The sequence below is a fragment of the Haemaphysalis longicornis genome, unplaced genomic scaffold, assembly GCF_048455015.1.
Source record: "Haemaphysalis longicornis isolate Haplotype H1 unplaced genomic scaffold, Haemaphysalis longicornis Haplotype H1 scaffold_6, whole genome shotgun sequence".
NCBI lineage: Eukaryota > Metazoa > Arthropoda > Arachnida > Ixodida > Ixodidae > Haemaphysalis > Haemaphysalis longicornis.
Genome location: NW_027526407.1, coordinates 164,395,428 through 164,419,030, shown reverse-complemented (window position 1 = coordinate 164,419,030; position 23,603 = coordinate 164,395,428). Strand labels below are relative to the sequence as shown.

The following is a 23,603-nucleotide window of genomic DNA, read 5'->3' as shown; positions in this document are numbered from 1 at the left end:
GTGCTAAGAATTTCTGAATTGAAGGAGTACATCTGGTATTTTCACCTGTCCACATTGCAACTACCGCGATGCACTTAGCTGCGCTAATGGAGGAGCTCTCGGCCAATAACCATGATATGAGTGGATTAAGCGATGTCAGAAGTTGCCTCCAGGTAGTTCGTCCCAAACGGGTTATGTGCTATAATGAATGAGAACAAAACAAGGAAACGAAATGGGTCCTCGACTCACAAAGCCCCGTATTGTATTCTGCCGTAAATGTTTAATAAGACTATGTTCGGCCTCTCCTCCTCTCTGCCTACCTCACATATTCTTCCCTTCCTGTCTCTCTCATCATATGAAAAAGCAACAAAGTTTTCCTGAATTCAATTCGGATTTCCCGCGTTCGCACCGCTGGGGCGTCATCTGTTTTCACCGTTTGTCCGTCTTGTGCTTGGGCTGCCACCGCATCGAGCTCCAAGTTCATGTTCTATATCTTTTTGCACTTTTCGTTAATCTGATTTGAAGACTTGTTTCACGTGACCATCGCAAAAATTAGGCCCTCAATTATTTTGAATTTGAAAACACTGCTGACATCATTTGCGTATTCTTCCCTTTCCTGAAATACGCATAATAGTTTTTTGAGGCAGAATAATGTTGACAAGTGAAGTCTGGCTGCAAGATTTTGTAGTTTGGAAATAATTCGCCCATATGCCTTCATATTTTAGCTAGCTCGCCGAATCCAGCTCCTGACAGAAAGATGTACAAGACAGACGAGCTAGCGGGCTAATAGACGGAACGTCTTGATGGTAGCGCACTGCCACACTTTTCGTCTCTTTTCTTGGTGTCCGTGTGTAAGTGCGCTACCATCGAGATGTGCCAAAGGCAATACCAACTCACTCAGTGGTCACTTCTTCTTAACTATACGAAACAAATAATTTCTGTCTTTTCGTTTAGGCAGCATAAGAAAGACTATTGTCGTCACGTTATCTGCGTGTACCCATATCTTCATGGCCAATAGAAACAATCAAGTTAGAAATATTTTGAATATAGATGGAACATTGTAATAAAGTAACCTTACGCACTCCACATAAACAGTAATCATACAAAGCGAATCAATTCAGTTTATCCAATACGATTTGTCTTCATCGTAAAAAATCAAGCGCAACGTCTTTTAAAAGTTTTTATCACTTTTTAGGTCAAAGACTTATTGGTTGGAAGAGTCATGAATGAAAAGTCAGTACAGAGAAGAGCCCCAATGTAGCTCATTCGGTGTACTTTACTATCCTATCTTTCACGAGAGATAATCGAAGAAAGACTGGGTCACATTATGTCTAATCAAAGAGCCGAATATGCGCTCACAGAGGTGTTTGTTGTGGACTGGTAGTACCTACGAATAAAAGCAAAAGTCTTAGAGTAACATTATCAGAGTACGAAACTGTGCATCACTAAATTTTACTGATATAACAAAGCTTGCATGTATACGGCGCAAATTCTAATCGGTGAGCACGCGGTAAAATTGAAGAGGCAGATCAAAAACCGTTTTTAGGCATTGCTGTTGATTTTTCGTAATGACTTTCTTTTCATGATAAAGAGAATGAACCGGGGGAAATAGCAACCTTTTATTGGAACACCTGTGACCTTCACCGCCTCGTGAAGCATCAAACCTTGATTTCACTCGCACTCAAGGCTTGCGAAAAGAAGGCTAAGGACTCGTATTCCCAGCAGGGCAGCCTTCGTAAATAGCCGAGGGTCTCCGCTCTCCGCTTCGGCCGCTTATACTGAAACAGGTTTTGAATGAGGGTAAGTTGTGCCTGTTTGCATTGCCAGTGAAAGGGTTGTACGTTTCGCGGCATTGTTTATGTTTTGCGATGAGGTACTGGTGACCCTGAAGAGAGCCTTCTTTCTATATTATTCAGACACAAGTTTATCGCTCCTTGTTATTTGCGGCCTGTTTGGTAAAGCTGCCTTCTCTTCTGCAGGCTCCATTACGAGCAGGTGGTTTGTTTGAAGTAGGCTGGACTCCTTTCCCTTGCCGTCCGTGTCAGTGAGATTTTGTTGGGCATATTCCGGCTCATGAACTGACTTTACGCTCAAATTGACCTGTTTTAGATTTCGTGACTGCCGAGACCAAAAACGCGCGGCAGACAGTGCTTGTTTGCTTGAAGCAATGGCTTCGGCCGCCGGATTTGGGGATGCTGTTCATGTGGCCAGCGACGGCGTTGGTTGCTACTTCAACCCGGCGCCGCACCTACCAGAGCTTGAAAAAGACAATAAGTGTAAGTACTTAAAAATGTTTGAACTTTACTGTTTCTTACTAGTATACACATAGTTTTCTTAAATAGGCCTACTATTTTGGAGAGTATGGGGCAGCCAAATGAGCGGGACCAAGTGCAGACGAGGCGAACACAAGCGAAAACGAGACAAACACAAGTCCAGTATTAATTGTTTGCTTGCCAAGAACGAATGGTTTCGTGTTGGCAATTTTTCGATACGTAAATAATAAATCTCTACTGAAATTATGTTTGCTCACCTCTTTACCAATATTTTTTTTGTGATTCGTCGTTTTTTCCAAGAGGGAAGAGGCGCAGGGTTTCTTAGTCAAGGAGGTCACGATTCGGAGAATATTGTTCTGGTTAAGTGAAAAAAGCGTGGTTAGTATGGCGATTCTTTCTGCAGAGCAGAAACGCCAACACCTTTCCTTTTCAAATAAGTAAATCTGAAATGAAAACAAAACGCTAAATTTTCTAATCAACGTGGCATAAACTTAAGTTAAATGTCGGTAATGGAAGTCGTTAACGCAATAACGTTTCTCCTAGGGTACGGAAAGGAAGGTTCTGGCAGAAACATTTCTACAGAAATTCGCGAACAAAATAACACTGTCCGAAAGGTGCTTGTCGGCGGGACGGTGCCACGAAAAAGCGCAGGGAAGAGCTCCCATCCATGTTTCCCATTTACGCCACCTTTTTCTGGTCGAGGTGAAAAATGAATGTGTCAGAATATTGTTTCAGTGCAAAGGAAGGAGGACCAAAGAGGCACCGATTCTTGGTTTAAGAAGAAATATTTTACAGTTATGAATGACAGCTTCGAAGTGCTATTTTTTAATTTAAGAACCTAAAAATGCGCATTTAGTCACAAATGAAAGAAGAAAGCCTCACATTCAGGACACCCTGTTGTCTAGCTCTAAGGAAGGCGTCTTTGCCGGTGACTTGGCTCAATTACGGGCTCTAAGCGCGATTCCCAACACCGTTTCTATGGAAAGATTACCACTTGTCAAGACGTCGCTTCTGACATCTCGTGAAGGCAAATTACTTTGAGGTGTTTCAGCCTTTAAAGATGAACTACGGTTCATCTTACATAAGTCGGGAGGGCTATTTGAGATTGAACCGGACGGAATAGGTACAACCGGGGCTAGAGAAGTGTAAATTGTAGTATTTGCCTGCAATTGTAGGGTTTACGGGCAGTCCTATACGTGAGCGCTCGGAAGACGTCTACGTTTCCATTGCGAGTTTTACTTGTTTTACACAACGTATTCATCGACGTACGCAGCTTGAGCAATCCGCACATGATTGGCTGCGAAGAGTTTCTGTTTTCAAATTTCAGCCGATCAAGCTATGCGCTGGGGAAGTTTATGTATAGGTTCCACGAAGGCATTTGCTGCTTTACGCTGTCAACGGAGCCTCAAGGGTCTTCAGTTAGACACATTGGAACACACAACGTAACTGCGAAATATAGACCAATTGCTTATTCCGGGCGTACATGAATCATTGGGGCCATAGAGAGTAGGGCATAATTTAGACTACTTCACACACGCTGGTGCCTTCTGACAGCTGTCATGGTCTAAGTTTGGGCTTGATGGCAGTGCGTCAGCTATTTGGAACATTTTTTTCTCGCACGCCCGTAGTACATGTGCCCCTTTAGTGCAGTTAAAAGTAATGAATGCGATTTACTGCCTATTCTGGCCAATGGTTTTTTGCTGTTTTTGATACATAACGTACCTCGTCCACCAATTTGTTTTCGCTATCATTCTCTTTCTCATCTTCTAGCTAACAAAAATAGGCGATGGCCGAAATGGCCAACCGCAGATTATCGTGCGAAAGCGACATGTACACCTCCTTTTCAGCGCCATATTTTGGGTACGCACTGCGTTGTTTGTATCCCTCTCGCAGCGTGCAGAGTGCGCATACAGCACTAAGAGCGGTGAATAACATTTCTTGGGGTTGTCCCCCTAGTACGTGAGATGTAATTGATATATTGCTTTATTGATAGAGCGATTCACGTCTCAGCAGCGCTTATAGCAAAACGTGCTGGTGCAGGGTCCACTGGTGGTTACGCATCGTTTTCTGAAATTGTTCTTGAGATAGAATTCTACGACTTTACTATTACGCAGGACGGTCGGGTGGGTACGTGCCGGATAACAGGAAAGCCTGACCAAAGTTTTGCATTTTAAAACCACGTGGTCAATCTGTATTCGCTGCCTCAAAATAAATTGTGCAGTGAGCATTGTTGCAATAGGTACTGGTTTAGGACGCTAAACTTGTTTACGACGCTAAACCACGTAGTTTTGCACATATACTAGAAAGTAAACTAGTTCCAGTGTCAGTGAAAATCACCGGTGGCCGTCTGTGTCACCGTGGGAATTTAGGGCAGAATGTTGTTTTCTGCTTTGCTTTATAATTTCCTTGGCTTGTAGCGTTCCAGCCATTGAGAAAATGCTTGATGGCAGAAAAATTCAGTATAGAATGTTTATTTACATGTATAACAAAACTACGTGAAAAACGAGGGGCTGTTTCATCCGTTTTCTGTTTCTGTTATACCAGACCGTTTAGGGATCATTGTCTTCTGCAAGTCTGGCTGGCCAAGCCAGCTGCATAAAAATCCCTTGAAACTTCACGCCACGCTACGAAAGCACATTTTATTTGTCTAATTATTGTTTTATCGGAATTACCAAATAACACAAACAAAACGTTTGCTCGGTGGTGAACCACAACGAAGCAGTTCCCATGGGAGCGCGGCGCAAATTTTCTTCTTGTATGTAGGCAATGTTCACGAGCTATTATGAAATTTTATTTTAAAAACTAATGAAACAATAAGAATGCGCCTTCATAAGGTATGCAAAACGCTCCAGGTATTTCATAACGGCTCGCTTACTCGGTTCAAATCTCTACTGATAATGTTCGCTTAAACCTACTCTAAAAAACCCAGCAGAAAACGGATGACAATGCCAGTTGTTCTACTTTTATGTCGTACTTTGAGTAACAGCGAAGTTGTTATTACTGGCTGTAAGTTCGACGTTGCAGAACAAAATACCAAGAAAATGCCTAGCGCTCGTGAGCGCGTGCCTCGTGGCGACCGTCGACGATCCCTTCCGCTGCAAATGTCAAAAAAAGACGATAGTCTTTTGGCACACCTGCAAATTAGTTAACCTTCTTCTGTTCCCGCTCACCTCCCGTGCTGTTCTTTTCTCGTGTCGCTCCTCCCAAGATAAGCACGCTAGAGGTCTGCTCCAGTCAATTTGAATTTACAGCGTTCCACTGCTCTACGTTGGTTGCTTCGATGCCAGCGCTGCCGTACGGTGAAGAGGCGCGTGAATACAAACACCGTAATACAACGTTTAGACAACCACGTTTGAATACTCCACGTGCGTTCCAAGCGGAACATGGAACTTATCTAGCGGAACCTTTCGTTACTGTTGCCATTTGATTTCTCAAGATTCCGCCACAAGATATAGTGGTGCGGGCAACGTGAAGCGAAGGAGTAATTTTATGTGCAGATGACTTTATGGGATCACCTTGTCGGCTTAGCTCGCTAAATGTCGTTGCGCTGTCGGAATCAGGCGCCGCAGCGAGATGACGGATCCAAGTAGAGTTTTCTGTGCCGGCGTAATCGAGTCACGCGGAAGCTTGGAAAACCACGTGCTTTAAATAGTCATAGCCGTCCATAGGAGTAGAACCGTGGGCCTGAAAATTAATATGCAGAAAACTAAAGTAATGATCAATACCTTGGGACAGTAATGCGGTTTGAGATAGGTGGTGAAGCCGTGGAAGTAGTAAGCGAATATATCTGCTTAGGAAAAGTTTTAACCCCGGTTCCCAACCATGAGGCAGAGCTAATTCGAAAGATAAGAATGGGGTGGAGTGCATTCAGCAGGCATTCTCAGATATTGAATGTCTGCCTACCATTGTCCCTTAAGAAGAAAGTGTACGAAAGCTGCATCTTACCGGTACTCACCTACGAGGCATAAACTTGCAGGCTCACTAAAAGGGTTCAACTTAAATTGAGGACCACTGAGCGCGCAATGTAGCGGAAGATGATATGTGTAACATTAAGGGACAAGAAAAGAGGGGAGTGGGTCAGGGAACAAACGCGTGTTAAGGACATAGTAGAAATTAAGAAGAAGAAATGGACGTGGGCAGGGCATGTTGTGCAAAGGCAAGATAACCGTTGGTCATTGAGGCTAACAGAGTGGATCCCTAGAGAGAGAGAAAACTTTATTTTTGTCTATTATCGCAGTGGTTGGGGTGGCATCCGTCAGCCGCCTCCGTCCAGGCAGCTGGTGGTAGCACTTCCGATGAAGGCCACCAGGTCCCGTTGATCTTGGTGATTGCAGGCGGTAGCCAGCCACTCCTTAGTGTGATGTGTTCTGAGTGCTGAGGTGTTAGTGCATTACCACAATATATGTTCTTGGTTAAGTGTGGCGTAGAAGTGGCTGCACTGGGCGGGTGGACTGGTGGTGCCATGCCTTAGGCGGTGTAACCACGCCGGAGTTTGTAGTGTGTTTGTTTGTGCTTGTATGAGTAGTGTTTGTTCTCTGTCCAACAATGGATGGGGGGGGGATGGATACTGCATCCTCTCGTGGAGGTACTGTCTCATTTTGATACGATGTTGGGGGTGAGATTTCAGGGTACATACATGGTCAGCGGGAGCCTGGATGAGTGCTTTACGGGCGAGTTGATTGACTCGTTCGTTCCCAGCTAATCCCATGTGCCCAGGTACCCAGTGAATTATGGCCTGTCCTCTTCCTGTGGCTAAACGTTGCAGTGCAGATGGAAAGGTGATTCCGCTTGTAAGTAGGTGACATGCCATCTTGGAGTCCGTGTAAATATTTGTAAGTGTGGTGGGGGTCATCGTTTGGCCAATTGCGAGTGCTAAGGCTAGCATTTCAGCTTCTTCCGGAGTGGTACAGCTTGTGTATTGAGCATTCGTCTTTTGTGAGGTTCGTATAGGCTATTCCACACATAGGTCCTCTCTTGGCTGCATCCGTGAATATGTGTTTTTGGTGGGGATCTCTGACAACCTTCTTTGAACAAAATGCCGCTCTGATTTGTCGTCGAGATGGATTCCTTTCTTTGTCCATGTGCCGTGGGATGGGTGCCACCTGTATGTGCTTGAGGATGTCTTGCTCGATGGGGGTTGTAGCGACCTGGGTGGGGCTTGGTTGGTATCCGAGGTCTGTGAGCATAGCTCGTCCCGAGTGAGTGCTGTTTAGCCGTATTAGTTGGTTGTGACGCTATGTGGTTATAATTTCTTCGGTGGTATGGAGAGTCCCTGTGCTGAGAAGCTTCGTTGTGCTGACGCTGAAGGGAATTCGTAGGGAAAGTTTTGTTGCTTTCCTGATTAGTGTATCCAGCCGATTTTCTAATGTTTTGGTGAGGTTTATGTAAGGGGCTTGATATCTGATGCGGGTGGTAAAGAGGGCGTCCCTGAGGCGGATTAAGTCTGCTTCCTTGAGCCCTTTATTTCTGTTTGACACTCTTCTCATCATGTGTAAGGTCTGCTCACACTGCTGTATGATTTGGCTCACCGCTTTGTGTCCTACGCCGTCACTTTGTATGTGGAGGCCCAGAATTTTTATGGAGGGCTTGGGGTATATGTCGTGGTTTTCGTGGCTTAGGTGTATGGTGGGGGGCTTCCATCGAGGATTGTGCTCTAGTAAGAGTTCCGTTTTTTTTGCAGAGCATTCAAGTCCTATGATGTGGGCTGCTCTTCCTACTGCATTCAGGGCCAATTGCAGGGTGTCTTGGATGTGACCTGGACTTCCCTTATTGATCCAAAGTGTGATATCATCTGCGTAAAGGGAGAATTTTATGTCCGGAATCTTCCATAATTGTCTGTGGACCTTCAGCATGGCAAGATTAAATGGTGTTAGGGAAAGGGCAGACGCTTGGGGTATGCCTTTTTGTGGGTGAGAGGAGGGAGCAGTGAGATGGTCGCCAATGCCGATCAGTGTTGCGGAATGGGCGTTCGTCCCCATTCCATTCCAATTCCATTCCGGGGAATTACGAGTTGCCTAAATTCCATTCCTTTCAATTCCTCGGAATGCCGGAACATCGCCCATTCCCACTGCGGGAATTGCCGGGTAGTTCAATTCCATTCCTCTAATTCCTCAACGTTTTATCGGGTGATTATCAAGTTACCAACGAACCGACCATTAAGCTGATGTTATTACACGCATTAAGAACTGCTAAAATACGCAAAACACGTAACCAAGGTCGAGGGATAGTGGCTTTGTGGCATATCTCGTTCAGTGCAATCACCGTACTAATTCCCACAGGGGCAGTTTTCGAGGTAGTTATTATAGTATTTGCATGGTCAGCAGGTTTTTACGAGTTTTGATGCTTTATATTGTTTTAGTGTGAATTTGTTAATGCTAACGGGACAACATGTTCTATTTTTGTGCTGACAAAATTGAGGAATACATTATATTCTTTAAGCAGTTAACACGCGTATGGAGCGGTCATGAGCATGGTTATAACTATAATTTTGTTAACGAGGAACAGAACCTCCAGATCTGGAGGTATCAGTTGGAAGAACTATTGCTCGAGCACCTTGTCCTGCCTTTGCACCAAATACGGATCACGGGCCGCACAGGTCGTCAGCACTCACGCATGTCAAGCACGCCTTGAAAGCACGGATAGGTTCATAACTTCCTATGTTTTCGTGTGCGCAGGTATGCAATGTCGCCCTTGCCGAAAAGCTTAGTTACGTGCGTCAGGTATCATCCACTGCGCACGAGCGAAAGTTCAGGCTGTGCTTAGAGTATGCGCGACCTTTGTATGGGTGTCTCGATGAGAACCATTGCCCTGAGAGAATTCTTTTTTCTCCCGTTAGTGTATACTCTGATACTACATTGTTTCGTATACTAACTGCGTCTTGTTTTGTTTTTTTAGAAATTGTGAGATTGTTCACACTTTAGCACCACGCAACCTTTCGCTCTAGCTAACTGAAGAAGGACTTAGAGAATGCGTTGCGGCCTTGGACTCAGCAAAACTGTGTCCAAGGCCTGCGTAACTAATTGTATAACTGAGGCCTGTAAAACTTATTTGAGGAGTTGCATGCAGTGTAGTAGCAATGAAGGTTCCCCCAAGTGTCCTCTGGTCTGGGCGATCGACCGAAAGAAAATATTTAAAGAAAAATGACAACAATAATAATAGAAGGACACGTTTGGCAGCCGGTCCGTCTAGTGTTGTGGAAATCCCTACGTCAGAAAAAACTTCGTTGGTGTCCTCGTTGATATATTGTGGGGTTTAACACTCCGACGAAACGCAGGCAATGAGGCGCGCCGTAGTGGAGGGCTCCGGATTAGTTTTGACCACCTTAGGCCGAAACGTCGTACACACGGGTGTTTTTGCTTTTCGCCTCCACCAGGAAAGCGGCCGCCGCGGCCGGGAATCGAACCGCGACCTCGTGCTCAGCAGCGCAATTAGGTCTCCTCGTGAATTTTATATGCTGCAATAAAGGTCCCAAGCTGCCGTGAAAGGTCCAAAAAAGTTTATTTTGGTTTCATTCTTCAAAATTACGTAACAAAATGGTGTGAGCCAAATGGGCGCTTCGCCGTTCAGTTGTGAAAACACGAAGTGTAAATTTCGGCTGCTTCAACGACCAGTTATAAAAACCAAAAAAAGTAAACTAATACAGTTGCCTCCTGCCCGTGTGTTGCGCTTGACAAACTAGCTGCTTAAAAGAGGTGTTTAAGAGCTGGTTTCGCTTCATTGTCGGTCACTAAAAGACATGCCGTGGTCCCGCCGCGGTGCCTCAGTGGCTAAGGCGTGGCGCTGCTGGGCACTAGGCCGCGGGTTCGATTCCCGGCCGCGGCGGTCACTTTTCTGATGGAGGCGAAAAGCAAAAATGCCCGTGTGTAGGAGATTTCGGCGCACGTGCAAGATCCCCAGGTGGTCAAAATTAATCCCGAGACATCCACTACTGCGCGCCTCATCGCCTGCGTTGCGTCGGCGCGTTAAACCCTACAATCAATCAATTAAGAGATGCCGTTGAAAACACGCGTTCCACGTCAGCTGACGTCACATTTACAACGGAAACTGCCCTTGTGAGTCGGGAACGCAAGTGAAAATGGCTAGCGTTCGCTTTCTGTTAGGTCGGAACAGTTTAGGAACAAAGCTTGCAGCGTGCAGCTTGCAGGCGCAGGCATGACCGCAGTTCCTATCACATGGGCTCTCCTGTTTCGGGTGGATTCTCGAACCAATATTTTCGGCCTTCGTAGACGCTGCTTCGGGAAAAGGCGTCCGAGTGTCTAGACAGGAGGGCCAGTATTGCCAAACGTTGGGGGAGGAGGGGGGAGCGCGAACGGAGATGGGACGTAAGCTGATATGCGAAATTTCGCAGTGAACACAAGCACCGCGCCAGCGTCCCGATGACGGCGAGGTGGGATGCGATCACCGACGGTTCCGAACGCAGAAAACAAAGGTGAAGCGTGGGGAGACAACTAGCAGCCAGGGCGAAAGCGCCGCCAAGGTAAAAAATCACAAGGAGAAGTTGGTGGGAGAGATAGGGGGGGATGCCATTGTGGTAGTTCCCCACGACGGATACCAACGGCTTAGAGCCGCGTTTATTAGGCGGAGAATCGCGACGAACTTCGTAGCAGCGCTGTATTTAATTGTAGTAGAATCGCTACTTATCAGTATACCGTGCTTGTAATCAGCCAATCGATTTTAACAGTACTGAGTTATTGTTAAATTCAAGGCTCCGGCTTACTAATGTTTGAACTTGGCCTTGTAGGATTTTTTGCGAATTTTCGCATATTTTGACAAAAAACAGCGCGTAGAAGGAAAACGGCGCTTTATTTTGGGAAAATACATGTAATTCCATTCCCATTCCATTCCGGGAAAAAGGCGCTTAATTCCATTCTCATTCCATTCCTTCAAGTATTGTCGCCATTCCATTCTTATTCCATTCCGGAATCGCGAAAATGTGGAATGATTCCGGATTCATTCCGATTCCGGACTGGTAACTCCGCAACACTGATGGCGATGGTGAGTTGCCTGTCCTGTAGGAAGTTTCTTACATAGTTGTACATTCTGCTTCCACAATTAGTGTTTCCCAGTGCTTTGAGCATAGCGTCGTGGTCAATGTGGTGAAACGCCTTCTTCAGGTCAATGGCTAAGATTGCTTTTAGTTGTGCTAGACTCGGTTCTTTGTGTATATCTTCGTAGATGCGAAGTAAAGCATCTTGGGTGGAGAGGTTGCTCCTGAAGCCGAGCATGTTAGGAGGTAGCATCTCTTGATCTTCAAGATACTGTTGGAGTCTTTTTAATGCCATCCTTTCCATTACGTTCCCCACATTGGACGTCAGGGTAATTGGTCTTAGGTTGTTGAGTTTAAGGGGTTTGCCTGGTTTGGGGATGAATATCATGTGCCCCAACTTCCATTTTGTGTAAAGTGGGCTTCCACTCCATATGTAGTTGATTTCTGTGAGCAGGAATTCCATATCACTTTCCGCCAGGTTTCTTAGGTGGGCTGTAGCTATCTGGTCAGGGCCTGGCGCTTTGTGTCCTGTGCACTTCTTGATTGCTATTTTAAGTTCGTCCATGGTGAAGTCCTTGTCAAGATCTTCGTTGTTGGCTCCCGAGTAGTTCCGGTAGTCAGGTTGGGTCGCGGAGGGGATATACAGGTTTTGTAAGTCTTTCAGCATTTTTTGCAGATTTTCGTGCTCATCAATTAGCGTTTGCATTTCGTTCTTAGTCATGGTCTTGGTGGCTTCTGGATCGATGAGGGATTTCAAGATACGCCATGTCTTACTTGGGCTTAGGGTTCCCTGAAGTTGTTCGCACGCCATCTGCCATTGTTCTCTTCTGAGTTTATCTGAGTACGTCTGGATATGTTGGTTTAGCTTGGCTATCCTTTCTCTGAGCTTGCCATTTGTTTTGCATTTTTTCCAGCGCTTGATAAGCGCGTTTCTTGCCTCCCAGCAATGGGCTAGCTGCTTGTCCACGCAAGGTCCTCCTTCTTGGTTTGTGTAGGTCTTGGTATGCTTCATTTTTGTGTTGATAATAACATTTGTCCAAGCGTCAAGATCAGGAGGGCTTTGCACTTCTCTTTCTTTTCTATACATGTCCCATTCAGTTATTTGTTGTTTTTTCCATTTCAATTTTCTTGGTTTGGTGTGGATAGAAAGAGCGATAATTGCGTGATCGCTTCCCATGTATTCTTGGGTATGCGTCCAACTGATGTTTGTCCTTGATGTGGCCATAGTAAGGTCTGGGTTCGTGTGCCGTTCTACAGAGTTTCCCAATCTAGTAAATTCCAGTGTGTCATTGTGGATTGTGTATCCTGCCTCCTGTAGTGCATATAGCAGTTTGCGTCCCTTCTTGCTGTCTTTGCTGTACCCCCAGGCTCGGTGAGGGGCGTTGAAGTCCCCAGCTTAGAAGGTGTTCGTATGCACTTCGCGTGGTCTTGGGTCTTAATATTTCTTTAAGTTCCGGTAGGTTGTCTTTCTTCGGGCTGTACACATTTGTGATGTGCAGCGGTCCTTCGGTCGTTTGAATTGATATAGTGATGCTGTTATCTGTGTCATGTTCCAGGTTGGCGGGCAGTTCCTTGAGAATGAGGAGTGCAAATTGGTCTCTGGTTTGGAAAGTAGAGTAACCAGGTAGGGTTGGATGCTTTCCAGTTTCCTGTAGAAGAAGTATGTCTGGTTTCCTAGGTAAGTTTTGGATCCACTGATGCAGGGCGTTTCTTTTGTTTTTGCAACCCCTGCAGTTCCACTGGATGAGACTTAGCTTTCTAACCATGTTGTGGTTGATCTGCGAGGGTCGTTAGGTGGCCTGCTGTTTTGAGTAGGTGGTCGAAGCGCTGCTCGAAACGGTGGAGTAGTATGTCGGTGAGGTGTGCCAGCCTTCTCTCAAGGAGGGCATGGAACACTTTGTCCATCATAGCTGCTATTCCTTCTTTCAGTTTTGTGTGGAGGGTGTCCACCTTTGCCTCTACTTCTTGGAGCCTTTGAGAGTGTATCTGAAGGTCAAAGTCGCTGTGAGCCGACGGTGGCATTCCTCCACCATCAGGGGTTCCTTCATCATCTATTCTGCTGCGTTCCGGGCCCGGTGTAGAGCGATTTATTGCGACGTTAGATTCTGTGTCCATGTCGCTTTTGATGTCTGGTGTAGTGACCGTAACTGGTGGTGAGTGGTTTGGAGGAAGGCAGTTTTGTTGTGCGTGTGTTTGTGGCCGGGGTAGCATCTGTTCTCGTCGGGCATGTGTTTGTGTCCTAACTGCACCTCTGTAGGACTTATTAGCTTGTTTGGCTGTGCGTATGTGTGTTGATTAAAAGGGAAACTGAAGTGAATTTGTCAAGCTCCCGTTTTTGCTTGCACTGTGTAGACTGGCTCAAATTAACACACTATTCATCGTTTATCCGGTTGACAAATCGGTAATTATTTTACGAATTGCGAAAGAAGAAAAACTACTATGCGCGGTTTGCGGCGGCCGCACCAACTAAAGGCGCTGACGTCAGGAGGGGGGGGGGGCACAGTGATTGGACGATGTCCAAGGTTAGCAATCAAAAGTTTCGGTGTCGGTTTCGGTTCTGTAAAACATGCTTGACATCTGATGGCGTTGTTGGATGGGCATTCTCGATTTCTCAATTATCGCCGTACCGCGCTTCTGCCATGTTGTCGGCTGTCAAATGTCTAAGATAAACCTCCCAGGGCGGCTTGGAATCGTAGAAATCACTAGACGAGGCCTACGCAGTGGATGAACGCCCTCCGCGTCACCGCAGACTATCAAATGCCATGCGCTTTTCCCGCATATTCGGAGCTTGCCTCACTCATGTCTGTTCGTAAAAAGCTAGTTCGCACCAGGCCAAGGGTGTGCTGATTCAGGCCTGGGCCCACTGCCCGCAAGCAGTCGGTGCTTGTGGCAACAGCACGCCAACGAGAACTCGCTAGCGCGTCATTGTCAGTATGCGCGCGTTCTGTGATCTCGCTCGTGGAGCAGTGAACGTTACGGCCCAAAAATGGTGAACTCAGCTCAGAAAACATCGGCCGCATACGAAAAAATCAAATCACAAAAAAAATACATGTACCCTCTGGGATTCGAACTTGCGACTTTCAAAACAAATCCCAGCGCCTCAGACCGCTAGGCCACGAGCCGGCGCTGGCCGGTTTGGATATATAAGGTTTATAATGTATGACCAGTTTACACTTTTATTTATTTTAAGCATTTTAAGTATTTTATGTGACTATTTCTTGTATATCACTCCTGCAGTAAGTGTCCCCCATACTTCCACAATATCTCACGTCTAGCAATTGCATTTCTTTGACGGAAAAGCGTTCGCACATGTGCGGTCGTGCTGCTGACCGCTGTGCTTGTTTACCCAGCGCAAAAAGTGCTTCCTGCTCCCTAGTTTTGCGCTGTACGGTAAAAGTTTCAGGTGATTTTATTTTCTTAGTACCTATATTGACTTCGCTGACTCTTCTCCCGACTTCAATTGGCCTTAGATTTTCCTACTAGCGTAAAGTCAGCGAAGCGTCGCATGTGCACTTGTGCAGCGCTTGTGTGGAGCGACCCGGACTCTGATTTTGACACAGTGTACAAACTAACAAAGTAAGGAAAGGCACATTCTTTCATTCACAAAGGTGTTGTGGCTTAGTTTCAATTGAGCGAACGAATAGCGACGACCCGTCGGTGGCCGGCGGACGAAACGCTGGGCCAACTGACTCGATCGGTAGGTCGGCTGGTCGGCGAACCGTGCAGTAGCGCAGCCATTTTCCAGCTCATCTTCTGCTGACGTCACACAAAAACGCCACAGAAAATGGGCGAGCGTAAAGAGAGGAGGACAGCATTTTCGAATTGATTTTTCTACTAAATAAATTCGCGTAAACGGGGCCAGAGTGGTCGAAACAATGCCTACGGACTCCGAACTACAATTTGCGCTAGTAATCCCGCAATGTTTACATATCACTTCAGTGTCCCTTTAAGGAGTGGCTGGCTCACCTGTGGGTGACCGGCCTTTTCTGGCGATTGTTGCTTGATCCGGTCCTGGGATCGGGATGGTGCTCCAGGCCTCGATGAGCTTCGTTGCCGTGAGGAGCTCTTCTATCGCGATCGGATGCCGTTGTGGGTCTCGTGTTCGGCGAAGCGTGTGTGGCTTCTTCCACGTTGTTGGGCTTCTTCTTGCTTGGGTTGCTGTGAGTTTTGCTCGGTGTTGAGGTTCCTACGGCGGATTATTCGTTTGTGGTAGGCTTGGTACCGTACTGCGCTGTCCGCAGCTTTTCTCTTCTCGCAGGTTTTGGATCTCTAGAGAAAATAATCGTTGCAGGGGGTGGCAGAAAGTTAGATGGGCAGAGAAGATCAAGAAGTTTGCGGGGATAAATTGGTCTCAGCACAGAACCGGGGTAACTGGAGAATAATGGGAGAGGCCTTTTCCCTACAGTGGGCGCAGATAGGCTGGTGATGATGATGATGGTGATGAAACGGTCATACTTTGTGAACCACTGGCGCTTGTCATACATCTCCCCGTTATGTAGCGTAAACAAACCTGCAGGTACATTTCAGGTAAAATATGCGTATATAATAGGCAGCCCCCGCGTTCATTCAGTTAGGAACGGTCGTGGGGTTGGTTTTTACGATAGTAAGCGAAAAACGCGGTCCAGCAAGAAAGAAATGGCATGTTCTAAGTGTCGCAGAAATGCTCCAGCCGCGCAACAAAAAAATACACATACAAAATTAACGCAAGTGCAAAAAGAACAGAACTCCTGCTGGCGCAGTTTTATGCAGAGGACGTGCGATTACTGCGAAGGCGGGGAATTTGAAATGCATAGGGTGGCAGCGGTCAGCGGCTATCCGCTCTGCAGCCCTTACACCGAATCACTGCTCTACACTTCCGACAGCTTTCACATTGAGTGGAAAGGCTTTGATTGTTTTCTGCAGTCGATGTTGTATTGCATTTGCTATCAGAAAAATCAAGCATCGGGGATTTGTTTATAAAGGAACACTGCAATTATCACTTACTTTTTGATTTTGTGACATATTTGCGTTATGTTTTGTTCTCCTTCATCTATGCTAACAATTATGAACATTGGCACCGGGCATAGACGTTTAGATGTGGCGGTGGGTATGCAAACCTGTTGGGCAGATTCTTTTTCACTTTGGCTGGGTGGCTGAATAGTGTGACTGGAGCGGGGTCTAGCTGTAACATGGTTTAATAAATTATCTTTTCCATAGACGGACCGAGACACATACAGACAGACCAAAATTCTCACGTTCACTTAGCCAAAAAACGACTATCGTTTTAAAAAATTGCAAAAAAAAAACTCGACGAGTGAGCAAATGCCGAGCGCTTGTGAACACAGACCTCCGGCGACATCCGGGTCACAATCTCGCGAAGTGGCTGTAGCAAAAACAAAGAACTCCATCCACGCGGCCAGCGGCACCGCGCATGTAAAAACGAAACGTTCAGCGCTAATGCTAAAAATAAAGACACCCTCATTGAGAGGTGTCACAGCGGCCGCCGCATTCTCTAGTAGCCATTCTGTATAATAGGAGACATGGCTACGAGTGTGCCATTGTTTCCCGAGACGACTGGCATATCCCAGCACCGCTGCCTCTAGTCGATGGCATAGAGCTGCTGGACGTCTTCAATGGTGAGCATGAATTTGCTTCCAACACTCGCCGCGAAAAAGCGACGACCTTTTCGATGCATATTTTGACGATTACTAGTTCTGCCACTGTGTAAATATACAATGATACGGAAAGTGAACTATCTTTCCGGCAAGGCTTTCCTCCAACAGCTTCGCAATTCAAGTCTTGCCTGTGAGTGCAAGATTCCCTGACTTTTTGTCCTATGTTAATGAACTCTTTCACTTACATATTTTTTTATTTTCCGCACATTCACATTCGATAAGACACTACAACGGATGCCACAACGATGCAAACAATGAAATTAAACTCTGCCGAGCATTCTTATGGAGACGTGCAGAGTCTTTCAATATGAATTGTAATTCAGTATTTAGGGTATAAAACGTGATTGGTCCAACGTCTGATGTTTAGACTTAAAGCTAATGTGTAAGATGAGTTTGACAACAAATAAAGCAACGCCATGCTCATTGGGCTTTGCGGTGAAAGTAGCGTTTATGAGGGTGTACCTCAAAGCTCAGTCGTGTGTGTAGAGTCGTACCGTCACATGCCCATTCGCCCCGTCATACACGGCGGAACACACTTTGGTCAGCGAGTCATTAGCCCAGTATACGACTACTTATACAAGTGAACAGTTTTACACAGCCATAAACTTGGACAGAGTAGGCTAGCAGTGCTTGAGAAAAGCAAAAGCACGCCTGATCCTATCAATATTGCCCACATACGAGACTAGTCCGTGCAGACAATTTCCTTTGGAATCTTACTAAAGACGATGTTTCTTCAGCTGTTCAGTGGGACAAAAACTAACCTTGTCTGCGGAAGCTCTCAGTTCTGCAGGCGCGATGCTTATATTAGGTCTTGCTTCAGCCAGTTTATTTTTGTCACTTTGCTCCAGATTCTTTTGTACTTGTTTTGACAAGGTAAGAGGCTCAAAGGCGCGATATTGTGACCGCACACATTATTGTACGGGCTGCAATAACAAAGGCACCTCCCCGTTTCCTGCTAGTGCACTTTGCCTTCGCATTCTCCGCAGCCCCTTTGTTAACAGAAGAGCAGTTTAGGCCTACATAAATCCGTCCGGTGGAGACAGAAGTCCCCGAGCGCAAAGGATGGCGTGCCTCAGGCGTGGTCCAGGCTTGCGCATGGGTATACTCCACATGAGGAGCTCCCAGCTCCATCGTCCTTGTCGTCGTGTAGTGTTGGCGCGCAACTGCTTCGCCATGCCGAAGACGATGACGAAAAATCTCTCAAGCCATCATTTTACAATCCCCTGGAACCACCACCACCACCACATGGAGACGGCAACCTGGAAGTCTGATGAATACGTGGAGGTCTTCCGAGGAGAGCATGCGCTGCAAGAGGATTTTCACCACGCAGCTGGGACGTCGGGAGACGACATCTAAAGAGAGATGACGATTGCTATTGAATAAAACATTGTACACACTTTAATAGTCTTTGCTTTACCGTGCCTTCCAAACCGGGTTTCCACTGCTGGGGTCCGGTTGCTCCCTTTGTCATTATATCGGCTGTAAGAGTGGGATGAAGCTAGGTTAACTCCCCAGCTCTGCTGTTGCTCGAGCCTTGCACCACTACTGTAAGCCGCGCCAATTTTTTGTTGTTTCTTGTTGAAGATTTATAGAATTCCCTATTCTAAAAAGAGGACATCGCCTCGCCCATGGGCAAAGGTCACCGAATATTGAGCCATCTGCCGACGGGACATCCCATGCAACGTTTCGCAGGTAGAAAAAGATATAGAAGGTTGCGGTGCCTCAGTGCGTTATTGCCTTGGGGGCATAGGTAAAGCAATGAATATAGGTTTTACCTTCTATACTTGAGGAATCTGCATTCACGTGTGTTTAAAGTTTGTGTCGGTTTGATTCTAATCCACCTATTTTGAAACTAGTCTTCTAAAAAGCATTCGCAGCATACCAGAAAATTTCGACATCCGTTTCATAAACTTCATTTTGAATAAAGAAATCTGTGGTCTCTCTCTCTCTCTCTCTCTCTCTCTCTCTCTCTCTCTCTCTCTCTCTCTCTCTCTCTCTCTCTCTCTCGCACTATGCACAACCCTAGCATTGCACAAGGCATGCACTCATGCACTCTGCGAGGAACCACCGTGGGTTCGAGCTAACTGAGCAGGCTAACGATACTGAAACGCCGTCGCGCCATCTCAACACCGCCTCTTTTAGGCAGGAGGAGTACGGGCGACAAAGGAATATGCCCAGAGTACGGAGGGAAGACGTTTATTTTACACCAACGTCCCAGTTACATAATTTAAAGTACAGCCCTACTGAAACGTTCCGTATATACGCAAGTATGAGAATACGGCGTTCATACAGACTATGCCGCCCCCAAGCACACGAAAAGTAGATGTTAGTTTAAAACACAGGGAATCACATTTGTGTGCGCAAGGAAAACGTTTGGCGCAGGTTTAGTGTTTTTATATTCAATAATAAGCAAAATGACACTCCGTATGTTTTCCGTATAATCCGTATATACGGAATTCATACGGACGGTGATTTGGCGGTTCTGGTAAACTTACAGACATCAAATTGGGGCCAAATTCTTGGATAATATTGCACTATTTCCTTCACATGTGTTTCTCAAAAATATTCCTTGTTTTGTTGCGGCTTTGTGTCATTCTAGGAAAGTACTCCGTATTCCCATATTTCCGTATATACGCAACTTTTCAGGAGGGAAGTACGCACTTCCCTTTAGGTAAAAGGGGCGATGGGGCGCCATGTGCAAGTGTGCGCGTCGTCGTCGGAGAGCCAGTGGGCTCTTCGGTCAGGGAAAAATCCGGGGCCCAGCGCAACAGTTGTGCTTGCGCATTGCCGGGCTGGCCAGATCGGCTCGCAGCAGCGAGGGAAACGTGGCCCGTTCACTCACAGGCGCGTACCGCACGGCGTGATCGTCAAGTGTTAGGTACTGCCTTACTATATGTCAGCGTAGGGAAAACACACGGGCCGCAGTCGGAAGGGCTGGCAGGCTTTCGCCGGCGCAACAGAGTTGCAGCCGGATGGCAAAGACAGCGTCATATACCTTTGGCCAACGCCTTCGGCGTCATCGAAGCGTCTCCCCGAGCATACCCCCACGCAGGGCACACGTTCGCGTCCCAGCGATAAGGGGAGTTCCGGCATCGTTCAAGCAGGTCAATGAGGTGAGGTTAGCTCCACTACCAGGGCGGCGCACCTGCTGCGCGACAGTGTTCTATAGCTACCACCGGCGATGCAGCCTTCACCTCAGGCAGGAGTTAGAGAAGACGGCTCGGCTCTACACAGTGGCGCCGACACGAGCCGGCATTGCGGGAAAGAGGGGAAAAGCGCCGCGCAACGGCACAAACCTAGCGATGGCGCAATGCCTCGGGCGCCAGGATCCCCACAAGTTCCGCACGGCCACCTTGAGTAATTTTGGCGACGGTGTTGGTGACGCCGCGGGCACCGATCTCCCATACTTATGTTGTAACCTACCGCGGCGATGTGTTTAATGGTGGAGGGTTAGAAATCACAAACGGTGGCCATTGGATCCCAGGGCAAGCTGCGGCGGATGGAATCCGTCTCTGGTTACCAGGCAGAGAGCTCCGGTACCTCTCTCGGTATAAGGGGAACCCGAGCAAAAAATGTACCTCCGTTCCCTGCTTTTGCCTATGCCGTATAGATAAATCAAACCCCCCTCAAAACGTACTCGGTCCGTGAAAAGAGGCCGCACCGAAGTTTCCATCCCATCCCTTCCAACCATAAACATTCCAAAATCTGACAACTATCCCCGTTTTTTGGTCCTTCAATCAGCTGATAAATCGAAACCATTCTCCTCCCAGTCTGTATTCCTCGTCTCCAAGTTTCTTGAAGGAATCATTGGCAAATCTTTTGTAGCAAAAAACTACTAACAGGGGAAGCCTTGGTTAAAGTCGAGACGCAGCAGCAAGCCACAAATCTCATGACCGAAACCCGCATGGCAGATCTGGACATCAGTGTCAAACCCCACCGCATCCTCAACAGCTCGCAGGGTGTGATATCTGAGCCTGACCTGCTAAGTGAAACAGAGGCAGACCTTCTGGAAGGCGTGAAGGATAAGGTCGTTACAGCTGTCAGAAGAATCACCATCCGTCGTGACAATGTAGAAATGCCACCAAAACACATAATCTTGACATTCAACAGATCAAAACTTCCTAAGCACATCAATACTGCTTTCGTTAGGTGTAGTGCACATCCGTACATACCTAACCCGCGCCGCTGCTTCAAGTGCCAGCGGTTGGGGCACGGTACAACTTCTTGCCGTGGCAAAACGACCTGCGCGAAATGCGCCGCACATGACCACCCCACCGAAATTTGTGACTCCACCACCTTCACCTGTGCAAACTGTCAGGGGCCGACGCGGCATGGTCCCGCAGCTGTGAAACGTTCCAACTGGAAATGAGGATAGTGAATGTGAGTCACCAAGAACATCTTTCCAGAAGCGCGGAAAAGGTTCGCCTCTTTCCCTCTGGGGAGGTACACCGACGCAGCTCACCGGGGGGGGGGGGGGGGCGGAGCGGCATCTGGTTTCGGCGGGGATCCAGTACCGCGAGTCGCAATTGGTCCCTCCCCGCCCCCCATCAGTCCGCATCAGGCAGGCCAACCCGCCTCCACACCGCTCGCTGAGCCAGCAGCGGGTGAAGTGGCAACCACGTCAGTTGGGGTGCCACTGCATCGACGGTTTCCTCTCCATCGGCACAAAGCATACGTGAGGCTCGGGAGGAGGTGGAGATGGAGGAAGCCGCAGCAACCCTCTCTTCCACCTCGCTGGGTGCGCCATCTGTGGTGCCACCCCACACCCTCGGCACTGGCAGCGCAGGTAAAGAACATCCGAAAGGGTAGCAAGTCTAGGGGTCCCACTCCGCTGGGTACTCCCTTGCCTTTAGATGACGACATGGACGTCAAGCCGTTCCGGCGTGGACCACAGTGAAAGGAACGGGCTGCGGCATCCAGGTCAGTAGGGAAGGTGAAAAAAAAACCCTTCCAAGCGTGCAAACCCCCAAAAGTTGACATATAAACACGCACATATTCCAATCGCTCTAAACCTAAATAATGGGAAGACAAAATATTGTGTAATAGAACTGCGAAGGCCTTCTAAAAAATCTTGATGATGTCTATGAGTTATTGCATTTTAATCAGCCAAGTGTGATGATGTGCCTCCAAGAAAGAAATTTAAACTCCAGGCGCACAAATTTTTTGAATAGTTACAGGGTATTTAGGAAGGACAGAGATGTTGGTGGCACATCCTCAGGTGGTGTGGCCATTATTGCCCGAACATCCTTGGCGTGCCACATTGTCCAACTACAGACCACCCTAGAGGCTGTGGCTCTTCGAACCCTAATCTTTAATAGGCTTATGACGCCATGCTCTCGTTACATCCCTCCTGACTTCCGGCTCTTGAGCTCAGATGTCAAGGGTTTTGTACATCACTTACCGGAACCTTTCATTCCCATAGGCGACCTTAATGCGCCCAATTATCTTTGGGGCTCTTATCGCAAGGATGCCCAAAGTCGCCTGACAGAGAAATTGTTGAAATCTTTACGAGCATGCCTCTTAAACAAAAATAAGCCCACAAACGTTAATATAGGAAACAACTCACACTCATATTTTGACTTGGCTATTGGCTCCACAGTTCTCTTCCCTCTTCTCGAGTCGGGTGTGGGCACTGACTTATATGACAGTTACCACTTCCCCGCCTCGCTTACATATATAGGTAAAGGCCCTCGCACTCCATCTTCCCAGAACAGGTTCTATAAAGCAAAAGCTTACTGGAATACATTTACAGACACATCCAAACTACACAACACATCCATAGCACGCCTACACGTAGATGAAGCCGCTTAACTCCTCACGGTGCACATCCTCGACGCCACCAAAAAGACCATTTCCCACGCCCCTGGTTCCTTATGCAACCAGAGGAGGCCGTGATAGAATGAAGAGTGTAGGCGGGCGTGAGAGGCCCAGATCAAGGCGTGCGGTATCCTTCGACGGTACCGCACGTCAGATAATCTCCTGTTGTTCAAGCGGGCAACGGCGTTTGGAAAACATGTGCGACATGGGGCAAAAGGAGAGAGTTGGCGCACCTTCTTGACAACCTTTAACTCATACACGGACACACACACACGGTCTGGACACGTATACGGAAGTTCAAAGAACATCAGACATGCAGTCAGCCCCTGGTTACTACAACAGGGGACGCACTAGAAGATCAGGCTAACACACTCGCACAACACTTCTAACACGTGTCCAGTTCAGCATACTACACGAACCCTTTCCTGAAGTATAAAGACTCTAATGAAACGAAGTTCCTACACGACAACAACAAATCACAGACTTCTTAAAACTCCCTGTTTTCAATTCCTGAGCTGAGGGCTGATCTGAGAACGCGCAAACCCTCAGCTCCAGGCCTAGACAACATTACATACACAATGCTACAACACCGACATGCAGACACACTTAAAACACTTGTACACCTCTACAATAAAATATGGTTTCGGGGCACATTCCTAACTCTTGGAGGGAGGCCATAGTAGTGGCTTTCCTGAAGGAGGGCAGGGACCCAAGCTCTCCTGCCAGTTATGGGCCCATCGCCCTTACAAGCTACCTATGCAAGCTCGTCGAGAAGATGATAAACAGGAGACTTGTGTACTTTCTTGAGTACAACGTTCTTCTCGAGTGCTACCAGGCGAGCTTCATGGCGGGGCGATCTACAAATGACCCACTAGTAGCGCTAGAATCCTACAT

General features: G+C 47.2%; 1 protein-coding gene across 1 annotated transcript in view; it reads left to right on the top strand.

The window, feature by feature from the left end:
- The first annotated feature begins 2,146 nt into the window (after positions 1-2,146).
- Positions 2,147-23,603, top strand: part of LOC144143353 (ATP-binding cassette sub-family G member 4-like) — a 71,126-nt gene continuing 49,669 nt past the window's right edge. The window contains exon 1 of the mRNA XM_077675121.1: positions 2,147-2,255. Coding sequence (XP_077531247.1) covers positions 2,147-2,255 — 109 coding nt within the window. The remainder of the gene's footprint in view (positions 2,256-23,603) is intronic.